Source organism: Bombyx mori, chromosome 6 (genome assembly GCF_030269925.1).
Source record: "Bombyx mori chromosome 6, ASM3026992v2".
Classification (NCBI taxonomy): domain Eukaryota; kingdom Metazoa; phylum Arthropoda; class Insecta; order Lepidoptera; family Bombycidae; genus Bombyx; species Bombyx mori.
In genome coordinates this window covers 6,578,237-6,590,951 of record NC_085112.1, presented here as the reverse complement: position 1 = coordinate 6,590,951, position 12,715 = coordinate 6,578,237, and the positions used below count along the sequence as shown (strand labels likewise).

The following is a 12,715-nucleotide window of genomic DNA, read 5'->3' as shown; positions in this document are numbered from 1 at the left end:
TTTCGGGATTGAGTCGTAAATGTCAAATCGAGTGGCCTCTGCCATCGTTTGGTTGCTCTATCTATTCGTACTGTACAAAAATAAAGTAAAAGTCCCTTTGACGTTTAGCCCGGGATTAAGGCCTCAAAGTTTGACCCGGGTTGAACGTTGTAAGTTAGATGAGAACCGGCAAAGTTTGGAATAACAAACTTTTCCAATTAGCACCGGATCTAACCACTAAATCTCGTTTAACTGCATGGTAGATGTGAGGTTTGATTTGATTTTGTGTAGATTATGTATAATATGTCAATCTTTATTTTCAAGCCACAGGCAAATGCCTACAATGCTAAAAAAAATCAAAGCACATATTTAAGCCTGCTTAAAATCATTGCAACATTTATATTGCCTTGATGGACAGCTAACACAAAACAGATTTTTACGACAAGCAACACTAAAAAAGCTTGTAAACATGTTTTTTTCACTTTCGAACGAACTTACTTTACGGAAACTTCAAAAAAATGAGGCATTCGGCGCAAATCACCTATTTTATGTAAACTTCGTGACTATACGCCATATCGTATGACTTAGAAAGGATTTATTTATATTCGTACCAAGTCGCTTGGTGTCAGGAAATAAAATTGTAACCGAAGAAGTCAATGGGATGTCTGTGGGTGGAACGCGGCGTTGTTTTAAAAATACACGGAGTTATGTGTTTTCGGTAGACATTAAATACGTAACGATGATTTAAAGCGCTATTTTTGTGGCTTATTAGTTACGTCATTTCACTGCACTGAGATCTTTAGTAGAATACGAAAGCAGTTTCTGATATTTAAATACAGTGAAATCTTGAGGGAAAATTAGTAGAGAACATTATCAGGTAAAATTTAAAATAGATCACGTCAAGCATTTATTTATCTTGAGTATCTATTTTCATTAGATTAAGCTTAGCTTGTAGCTCATTATTGTCTTCGTTGGATCCTCGCGACCCCGAACGGTTCATGGTTCGGGCCGTGTTGCTGGTACTTCTCCTTGGCCTCTTGTCTTCTCGCTTGCCTCTTTCTCCTCTTAATTTTAGCAAAGCCAAGACTTTGTCAATCACAAGATAAAAAAAAGACTCAATCAACTATATTTAGTTAGGTGTCTCTTTATTGTTTGCACACGAACAAGTCTACGATTTTTTTATGAATTTAATTGCATCGAATTTTTACTGATACTGAAATATTTTAATAGCAAATAATAGTTTCTGTTGATTGTTGCAAATTAATCTAAACTTGTTAGATTTTAATAGATTTCATACTTCAGTGGAAGTCTGCGAATAGGTTTATATAGATTTCATTGATAGTAGTAAAATTACATACACCAATATTCTAAAGGTTAATGAAGGTGTGCGCAAGAAAACATTTTATTTTTATCTAATTAACAATATGAAGTTCATTAAACTGTTTCTTGTGAAATACAAGAATAATTCACGAGTTTTAATTGATCAAAATCAGTTTGTTGCTTTGTCTGTAGCTATTAATGAAGTTTAATACTTGATGTTAAAATAAATTTGATTTGTTCACAGGTTACCGTGCCCTTTTACGCAGACGTCGCTAGCCAGTTTACGACAAGGTGATTATTTGAAGCCTTATTATAAACATTTCTGACTTTCCAATATCGATTTAAGCCATCGTTTTTACGAATTTATCACATAACTTCTGATATTTCCAATGAAATCGATATTGTGAAGAATCTTCACTCATAAAATTACGTAATTTACATAATAAAGTACGATTATGACAACATATATAATCATGAAAAAAAAAAACTAAACGATAATGTAATAAAGTTGTAGATACAGAGAGTGGGTCGTTAACGCGGTTGTAAATTAAAATCATGACGTTGCTCTCAATTGAATTGTTATCCGTATGACCTTAAAATTGAATTATGAATGAGCATCGAAATTTCGGACAGTCACTGATAGCAGAGCTCTAAAATATTTATCGTATAACCTCATTTTATTTTTATTCAACAACAACCTTGATGTGTACGTGTACATGTTTGTAACTAAAGTCATGTATTTATGCACCAAGTTTTACAGCGGTGCTTCGGAGAAAGGTGGCCAGACCGATCACGGACAACTTTCAAAATTGGCACACGTAAATGAGTACCTTTAAGTTTATATGCTTAAAAGCGTATATCGAAATAAATATTCACCGTTGTTCAGTTTCCCGAGGAGACTTTCTATAGGAATTTTAACATTTTGCCAATCGAAATTGATCGTTAAATTTTAAGTAATTTTAAAGCATAAAGGATTGAAGAAGAAATGATTTCTGTACCGTGATATTCTTAAATTAAATTCTATTCTTACACAATTATTGGTGTGGCGATGGCAAATTGTAATCTAGCATAGAAACAATTTTACTAAATACATAATCACAAAATAGGTACCGCGATGTAAACAAAGTTATGCGTTTAAAATGTTAGCATGCGTCTAGTTGAGATTGTAAAACATTTATTTACGTTACGGACGTACACAGAACGGATTCTGTCGGAGACGTTTGCGCAACCGGCGTACATGTTTGAGATAAGAAAGCGTACTTTTATTTACGCGGAGATGTATGGCCTACCATTGGCCTCGAGAGTTTCCTAACGTAAATATTTATAGACGGCTGCTCAGGCGCACACTTGTTCCTATGTTTGTGTATGTCATTCAACGCGCCTGATACTCGTCTGGCTGTTTGTGCAGAGGCGATATGATGTTACTTTCATTTTGTTACTATTTACAGCGGCGCTGTTTTATGTGCTAGCGACACGAGCTTGCTTTTACATCAGAGAAACACAAAAAATATCTTTTGAAAAAAAAAAAACAACGAAATACACATCTGTAAAATTTATTTAAATTTATTAGTAAATTTTCACATCACATTTTATGTGGCAGCCATAGTTTTTCCTAAACCATTTTTATGTAGGTGTACCAATTACATTACAGCATTGCAAAAAATGCATTTTTTTTTTAATTCGTTTTACTCTAGGGAGTCTTCTTGAAGCGGCCATGTTGTGCTTTATAAATACAGGTCCCGAAAAGTAAATAAATCATTTGGCACTGTTTGATATACAAACGTGGACAATAATCCGTAATATTAGTTTTGTTGACACGTCCACAAAGTACTGTGAATTTATCGCTTCACTACTATTATTCTGTTACCCTTACAATTGTCGAGGCATAATTACTAGTACGTCATAATGTAGTAGTGTGGGAAATTAACGTTTTTGCTATAAGTTGTGGTCACGCAATGAGCGGCAAGCGATTATAATGTAGCATCTATTAATTAATTATCATTGAATAATTACGAATTGAATCTTTCCACATGGAGTTTGAGAATGATCCCACTGTTTAACATTTTTAATCATATTTCTTGATCGATTTAGTGGAATGTAAATGAAAAAATCTACAAATACCTAGTTGACTATATATGTAGTATTGTAATCATTGTAATCATGTAAACATTTTAATTCTGAACTTTCATTTTCATCCGATTTCTTAGGCTTCAGCAGTCAGACAAGCAATTAAAATTTTTGTTTTAGTAATTCAAAAACCAGAGTGTTAAATATATAGGGATGACAACTGTGTGTACCAAGTTGTAATTTGCAGGGCCTAATATATAATTCAAATAGAATCGACCAAAATATATGACTAAGCTTAGTAAGAGTTGTGTTTGATGTTGAGTACTGAATACATCTTTTATAAATATATATTTTATGTTTTTTTTTATTGCCCTTGTAGGCAGACGAGCATACAACCCACCTGATGGTGAGTGGTTAACGTCGCCCATGGACTTCAGCAATGACAGGGGCAGAGCCAAGTCGCTGCCTACCGCTTAATACTCTCCACCAATAGTATTTTATGTTTATATAAATAAACCTAAATTACTTTTATTTTTAAGTTAATTGCGACCTCGAAGCGATTCGTAAATATTTGATAACGATTATAAATATTTCTTATAAGAGAAACGCTTATCGCTGACACTCGTGATGTACAAAGATCGCGTATTATATTTTGACAATTCGGTTGCTATTAACATAATAAGCGTGTTAAGTTGCGATGTTAACATGACTTGCCGTGTTATATGTTTTTCTTTTGTCGTAGTGATATATTTTATAGCTGCATCGTTGTGTAAACAGTACACGGTATAGCTGAATTGTAAGAAAATTTATTGGTCGTACGGTTCATTGTTGATCTTCAAAAGGGTGTGTTAAGAACGTCTGGAAATTTCGATATTTTTTTTCAATTTATTAATCTGTGAAATTATGTTATGTGGCTTTGGTAAAGTGGTGTAACAAACACAAACTATGGTTTGTAGACGAGAGCTTGTATACGATATTAAGTAATAGTGAAAAAAACATACTAGTATTTATGATTTTGTTGGCTTAGAGCTTTAAGAGCAAATGCATGAAGCCGCAAAAATATGGTATCGGAATGTTTACAGCCAATGAAACCACAAAAATACATCGTCCTTGTAATTCAGGGCAATAAAACAAAATGTTATAATTTAATCTATCGCCTAGTATTATTTGTGGTGAAATTAACAGGCGATAAAATTAAGTTTATACTCACAATAAAATGTGAGTGAGTTGCCGTCATAAAGTCTCGCGTTTTTTATTGGTAACTCGACGATGGCCGAAGTGACGCTTGCAGTTTGGTTAAACGGCAGTTTATGGCTATTTTGCCTCCATTAATCGCTTTACTACGCACCCGCGCCTCCGTTTTCGACAACCCTTTCAGATCTACCGCGCGTCGACACTTTACTCTGAACCAAGGCAAGATTTCATTTTTGGTGACATTTAAGAACATTACAAGCAAAGAAATTCTAAAAGCTCCTTTGAATATATTTAAGCCACACTCAGGCTATTTACACGTATTCTGAACCTTGGATTATTAATTGATAATTTAAAGCAGTGATTTTAGTTTAGTATACAAGTTAGAATAATGATCTTATGTTATGAAAACGTAGAGAGCGGGAGCTGGCAGTCCGCCCGCCTACAGGCTCGTGTGTGGCGAGGTTCCTCCGCCCGGCGCTAGATGGCCACATGAGATGCGCGCATGTGTGCGCCGTCACACCGGCACACGCCGCCGCCACTCCGCGCTCGTCCGCGCTGCCGACTGCGCGCTTTGTGTGTTCTTTACTCTCGGTTCGCTCTCACGCGATACGCTCGCTACTCGCGACAACATCGTGTCCAATAGACGGCTCTACTACATAACAAAACTGTTGCGTCACCGATAACTCTCAATAATTTAGAAAAATTGTTTTACCTGGAACTATATAAATTTAGTAAAATCAGTTTTTCAAAATAAAAAGACAATTTCTTCTATGTTACCAGCCAGCTTCTCATATCAGTGACTGTTCGACTGTTCGACTGTTAAAATATAATTTTAATCACCTTCATCGATATCATAAGTTTATTCGGTCAGTTAACCCTGCGGTCAAGTCTCGTCCGGGCTGGCTAAATCGGGCAACGCGTTTTAATTTTCATGTGCCGCTTCGGCGTGTGGGACGCGTGTTTGCGCGGTGCGATGTGCCCGCGGCGCGCGTGAACCGTCCGGTGACCGTCCCGATCCCCCGTGGCTTGCCCGGCCGCCACCCTGTACCCTGACAACCATGTCGGGGGCCTCGGCGCGCCCTGCGACGCGGCCGCCGCGTCGCCAGCGCCCGCATCCGGCCACTCCGCCGGGCCGGCCTGGTGGACCATGATGAACGGGGTCGGCGGCGCGCTCTACGAGGAGGCGCACGCGTCGCCGCCCGGTGGCTCACCCCCAGCAGCTCCTGCGGCCGCACCACCTTCGGCCTCCAGCGCCTCGCCCGCTTCAGTCGGCTCCAACCCACCACAACCGCCGTTGCACATTCCGGCTAAGCGCTACGAGCCCGAGCCCGGCGTCATCCGGCATGCTCAGCAGCCCTGGGGCTATCCTCCAGATGCTCCCGGCTCATTCGAACATCAGTACCCCAGCGCCCCTACATATTATAATTTACCTGTCGAAAGAGAGCGCAAGTCGACTCTCCCCTTTTGGCCAACCAGCAGTGGTGAATACAAACCATACGCTGATGGAGGCTGTCATCAGGGTTTCTCGCAGCCCTGCTGGAACTATCCGTATGGCACACCTAGAGGCGATCAACCTCTGCCCTACGTCAGCGGAGAAGAACGACGAGCTGCAGTCTCCGAGGCGTCCGGGTTCTCTCATGATGCATATGGTCTACGAAATTACGCACCAGAGTCAGTTTCTGGCGCACCGTATCCGCCACCAGGTTCTCTACCCGGTAAGTAATACTTATTTCTCAAAATAAATTGAAACTAGTTTTTCGAACCAACCGCTACAATCTCATTTCCATTACGATGTTAGTAATCCACAAAGCTTATCGTCCTAGCTCTCTTAACTAAACAGAACGCGCTTAGGAAACATTTTATAAAATTTACAAACATTTCACTGAAAAGTATACCTACATCCCGTATTTTTAATCGTAAATTGGATGGTTCGTTAAACTTCAAAAATTTTGGATTAAATTTATTAATATTATAAACTTGTTTTAATTTAAATCTATGACAGTCTGAAGCTGATAAGTAGATTTGTAAATAATTTATTATGGGTTTGTGAACCTTGACCCGCTGATTGCGGGCCGCTTGTCGCTAGATGGCGCCGTAAAGAACACACACAAGCGTGCGGTATTTCTATGTGTGCGGCACGCACACAGAGATTACTCTCGCGGAGCTATGTGGGAGTGCCAAATCTACACCTCGCACACACACGAAGATTCCCATCGCATTCTACCTCTAATCGAAGACAGCTGATTGGCGTGATTGTACACGAGTTTTAGGACACACCTGTAGCAGATGGATATTTATTGAATAAAAGTAATAAATCCCTCATGAAATTTGTAATAACAAAAAAAATAATAATTATGATGACCAGTTTATGCGGAGTACAAAAACGCAAAATAAATAACTAAGGTCTGTATGAAGGCTAATGTAATTTAAGAACTGTATGAAACCGAACAGAGTGTAAATATTGAATAATATAAGTCTTACGTTACAGTTGACTCGGGATAGGTTTATTTTGAAAGAAAAAAAATTATACATTATAAACGACCTCTAAAACGACTAGTAAGTGTCTGCAAAAAAATTCCTGAACAGACCACTGTATAGGTTTTCATAACAAACGTATAAAAAAAATCAGCCATAAGTTCTATAAAAATGGCATATAGTTGACGGAGAATCCTTTTAGACCCTCCGAACAGAGAGCTCAACCAAAACATTTTCCCACAGACCACCATAAATTTGATGAATGAACGAAACACGTGCTACAAATGTTTAAAAACTAACCGTGAGCACCTTTTTATAGGCAATGTAAAACGGTGCTTTACAACCGACAATAAATTAAAGTTTACGTAAAATAAAGCGCCAATAAAAAAGTATAATTAATAAATAAACATGATACCTGAGCGTTAAGACAATAAACCGATCTTTGAGTAGTGGCAATAAACCAAATATTGCCACAATAAACACATTACAGGTTGATGAGACGATAAAAACTAGAAGTGTGAGGACGCTGGTGCCGGAACGCACTCACGGTCGTCCCGCCCGGTGCATACGATTCAGACGGGCATTCTCGTAGATACATATCACTTTTATGAATCATAAAACCTCGTCGTCGTCACAAACATGCAATAATACTAGTTTCTACCCAAATCGCGATAGTAAGTAGTAATTACTAAACCACAAACGCCATGTCAATATGAGAGCAATAAAAATGCTCCATTCATAAACATTCGCCGCTAGTTCACTTTCGATCGCCGCCTAACCATAAAGATGGGTTTATCGCGCCTCTGTTACGGCAGAGGTGTAACTTGACATAATTTTGCGTAAAACACGCATATAATGGGCTATTAAAAGGAAACAATTGTTGAAAAAGTTATACGAGTGTTGGCGTCACTTTATGATTGTGTGTTTACGGCCCACCTGAGGTTGACATTGACTTTGATTTGTACATTTATGGCTTAGTAAACGGTTTGTGGAGTGACTCCGTTAGCGAGGCTCGCTCTACGCCTGTCCGCGATCTCACGACGTGGCGACGTAATACCTCGCATAAATATTCATATCGGTATCTACATATTCACTCAGCCTTGACAAGCGTGATTTGTTCAACAATATTGACATTTTATTTTAACATAATATAACCGTTTTAAATAAAACAAAATTCAATCAATGTCAAATAATAACAAAAATACTTGAACCCATTAAAATTCCTAAAACCTTTCGGTTCAGCTAAAAGTTATCAAACTACAAAACGATGTAAGATATGTGAAGTGTCATACAAAGCTGAACCTTATTACCTTAAGATAGAATCTTTTTGTTAAGATAAAATAGACAATGCGTACAGTGGGGTATGTAGGCTTTTATGGGCGCAGAGAACCCGCATTTTTATTGCCGCTGATCGCTACCTATTCCCTCATAATTGACAGCTTGACTGTCATTATGTTTAAACAATTCATGTTTCTTTTACACAACCTCAAATAACAAATCGTATTTATTTATTACATCGTCTATATCCTACATTTGGTTAGTGATACTTTACTGGTGGTAGGACCTCTTGTGAGTCCGGACGGGTAGGTACCACCGCCTTGCCTATTTCTGCCGTGAAGCAGTAATGCGTTTCGGTTTGAAGGGTGGGGTAGCCGTTGTTACTATACTGAGACCTTAAACTTATATCTCAAGGTGGGTGGCGCATTTACGTTGTAGATGTAATTATTAAAGAAACTGGAAAGGTTTTTATGTATCTTGAAATCTGTTTACAATCTTAACATTTAGCAAATGCTTGCGAACGTCAAATAAGGCGTCGATTAATGATTGTAGCTTCAGTATTCATTTGAACCTTGTCTGTAGATCCTATTTTAGAAAACAAATGACAACGGAGCAGAATGGGTGCATATGTTAATTGGGTTGTTTGTCTCTTCAACACAATATTACCTATAGTAAAGGTTTATACGTTTTTTTAAATGTTTGAGTAAACAATGCCTCCGGTTACAAATGAGCTTGTATTTTTTTAATGCGATAGCGTCAAATCTTGAATCATTGTCATATAGTTCGTTTTTAATAAATTTTAGATATTTAATGAAATAAAATAACAATGAACAGAATAACAAATATACGTTGACGTATCTGAATTGCGGTAGGACAGTTTTACGCACCATTTTAGTAGTCACAAACGATCGCAACACTCAAAGGCCACTGAAAAATCTACAGGCACATCATGCTTATTAAGCTCAATATCGCATTTCGCGGAGTTTTTATATTGCATCATTTCAATAATAGGAAATGGTTCAGCGTGCACGTCTCGTCTATCACGTGTTGCATACTAAAACTGCATCGCTGATTTCATCAAAGAGGCCGGTCTCATAAATTGCACAACGCAAAACTGATTATTCAACGCACACTAATCCACTAGTGTATATATATTATGTATGTATTGCCGGGATAATATAAGCGCTACAGCGCAAAACTCGCCCAGTTCGCCCTAATTAACAAATAGCATGAAGGAAGACTTTATTCTCAATGCGAGAATGATCTCATTCATAATAGATCTCAAACTAAAGCAAATTCTAGCAAGTTCTTTCAGCACGTCTTCCTATTCTGCGATACTGTATTCGTGCCAAAGTACATTAACTAGAATACATAAATTAATTCTTAGAAATGATAAATAAATTATATTTTACTAATATTTAATGTTCTATTTTCTAAGATTACATTAATAGTGTTATGAAATCACATTTAATTAAAACTACCGTTTTGTGTGTTCAGGTTCTCTGTCAATGTCGGTCGGAGTCGGGGTGGGGTGTGGATCCTCGAACCCTCTGGATTGGACTGGTCAAGTGACGGTGCGCAAAAAACGCAAACCATACTCGAAATTTCAAACTCTCGAACTGGAAAAGGAATTCCTTTTCAACGCGTATGTCTCCAAACAAAAGAGATGGGAGCTCGCGAGAAATCTGAATCTAACCGAGAGACAAGTGAAGATATGGTTCCAGAATAGACGAATGAAAAATAAGAAGAACTCACAGCGACAGGCGGCGCAAGCTGCCCAGAACAACAACAACAATTCAAATGCGAACAACCACAACCACCACGCGGGCCACCACCACGCACCGCACCACGTGGCGCTGCACCATCCACCGCCTGCGAAACATCATCAGTGACCCGCGCCCTTCTCTGGGACTTACCCCCTTCATCACGGTATAGCCAGCTAAATTGTATGATTCATGAAGGAAGTACCTATCGTAGGGCCTAAATGTGGAATGTGGTCGTACTTTAAGCGAGATTATAATCACGTCCAATGTTTGTTACCTGATAGACTAGAATTGACCGGAGGAACGTTGTATGCGCTATATCGTTTGTATCGCAACGTGTTGGACGCTAAGTCAGTGCCGCGTGCGCCGCAGGTCCCAGAGAAACTCGTACTAAGATTATTGTGTTGTCGATTTGTGTATAGTATTAATTACGAAATTATGTTCTGTAATTGTATCGATTAAGTACGTTAGTAGATAACGATTCCTGATGTGAGTTATGTCTAGTAATAGCGCTGATTATTGTATTTGAAAGGTTATTTAAGTACGAATAAAACCATTAAAGACGTCACCGATGAACTATAGTTTTTAGATAGTTTATTGAAATGGAAAATTTGTAAAATATTTTGTGAGACTGCTTATTGTTGTATTCGTAACGCTGTTCAAGTGGTGGACTAGTTTTAATCAGTTAACATTTATTTTTCGTTACCAAAATTGTTGAACGACTCGGGTTGCTTTGGTGGCAGTTATAAATATCTCTTCACAAAACTTGTATATTTTATGTTTAACTATAGATGTATTAGCAGCCATTTTAATGTAAGAGTATCACTTACTATTACTATTATCATTATAATGTTCTATTAACTGATCGCATGTCGACTAGATCAAATATTTATAACTGTTTAACTTCTTATACCATAATTCGTAAATTTCGTTATTTAAATTATGGATTTCTGATAAAGCTTTAACTCGGTTCCAGTAGAATTGTACATTTAGTTACTGTTATAACTTTATTTAATATTGAAGTTGATGTTATATCAAGGTTAGTTAGTGTGGGCAAGTGCATTATAATTGTCCTAAAACGATCATCTATCTGTTTTCTGAAATCTATTATTATTTTTGATTTTTTTTTATTGTTTATTTTATTATTTATTTACATAAATTTATAGCTGCGAATAAAATATATTATGTTTCATCAATTGAAATCAACGAATACTTTGCTTTACTTACGTTGTTTCTTTATTATTCGATATTTTTATTGTTTTATTAGTGCCTAATGAATTCTTTGAATCATCCCAGTTCTAGAATTAATTCTTAAACTTACTATTTAGCTCCCTGTCTACTTTTACGTACATACTATATCTATTTAATCTAATAAATGTTTTACGGTAAATTTAGTAGTTTACTCGAATCTATCTCATTAAACTGTATTGTCCCGTAAATTTGATAGTAATTAAATATTAGGTGTTTTGTACAAAATGGCGACCTCATCTAGGTAACCGAATTTCTATGTAAATGAAAGCAATTGTTCTGATGCATTGCATTTAACTTAGTCGGATCCGTTTAAATAAAAATCGTCAACAGTGGAGCATTTACACTGTACGTTAACTCTTTGAATGTTCCATTTATCTGAAAAGCGAACGAAATCGATGTTAGAATAAAACTGCGACCATATGTCGGCGAAGTACTTAGTAGTAATTTGATTGGTTATTTCAAGTACATGATGTACGCTCGTTACTTATAAGATGACGCTTTTCAGATGAAATATATAATAATAGCTTACAACATTATGAACTGTTACGCAACGACATCAGTAGAACCTAACTGCGTCTAGTACCGTACATATATTATGTAATTTTAATAATTATGAAGGTCTCGTAACTATTACTGTACAGTTAAATTAATGTAGTTAATCACGGCAGAAATATGACGTTTTGTTAAGTATAATCTATGATTAAATATGAATGTGCTCCCGACAGTTATGACGAATTTAGAAAGAATGTACCATGAAAAGGGAAAAATTAAATACTTCGTCGTGTCTCGGTTATTTTTTCTTTTCTAACCTACCTTAATTTATTTATTTTCTGGTAAGTTTGAAATAATACGATAACGGAATGACATCGTGTCTTACTTACTAAAATCGTATTTTCAGCCAGTATCAAGTTTTGTTTTGTTAAATAAAGGGCATCATCAAGCACTAATTAATTAAAACAAAGAAAACACATAAACACGTTCTTAAGAGCTCATAGACTTCACAACATTAATAGCCCATCTGACCTGAACTCGAAGTCTCAATTGCATTGGAAAAATAATTAACCTGTTGTAAAAACCTGAAAGCGTGATTGGCAGGCAGAGCTGTGGTGCTAATCTTCGCGGGAATATATTTCCTACCACGAGAAATTTGTCTGTTGATTACGACCTGCGGAACATTTACCGATCATGAACAACACCATATCAATGAATATTTAAGGATTCTTGAAAAATGTAGGTATACCTCTTTTACTGTTTTATTTGCCATTGTTGGCAGACCAGCATACGGCCCACCTGATGGTGAGTGGTTAGCGTCGCTTATGGACGTCAGTAATACCAGAGGCAGAACCAAGCCACTGCCTATCGTACCTGCACCAAAATCGATCGACGTC

The 12,715-nt window shown here is 37.2% G+C and overlaps 1 protein-coding gene across 4 annotated transcripts in view; it reads left to right on the top strand.

Annotated features, from left to right (window-relative positions):
- Positions 1-12,113, top strand: part of Abd-b (abdominal B) — a 107,287-nt gene extending 95,174 nt beyond the window's left edge. For 2 of the 4 annotated variants that reach the window (XM_062668872.1, XM_012694105.4), the window contains 3 exons: positions 1,544-1,590; positions 5,667-6,275; positions 9,811-12,113. In XM_062668872.1, the coding sequence (XP_062524856.1) occupies positions 1,544-1,590; positions 5,667-6,275; positions 9,811-10,205 (1,051 nt within the window). In that variant the 3' untranslated portion in view covers positions 10,206-12,113. Of the gene's footprint in view, positions 1-1,543; positions 1,591-5,666; positions 6,276-9,810 lie in introns of those variants that run through there. The other 2 variants (NM_001173331.1, NM_001146228.1) reach the window with 2 other exon arrangements.
- Positions 12,114-12,715: the final 602 nt, after the last annotated feature.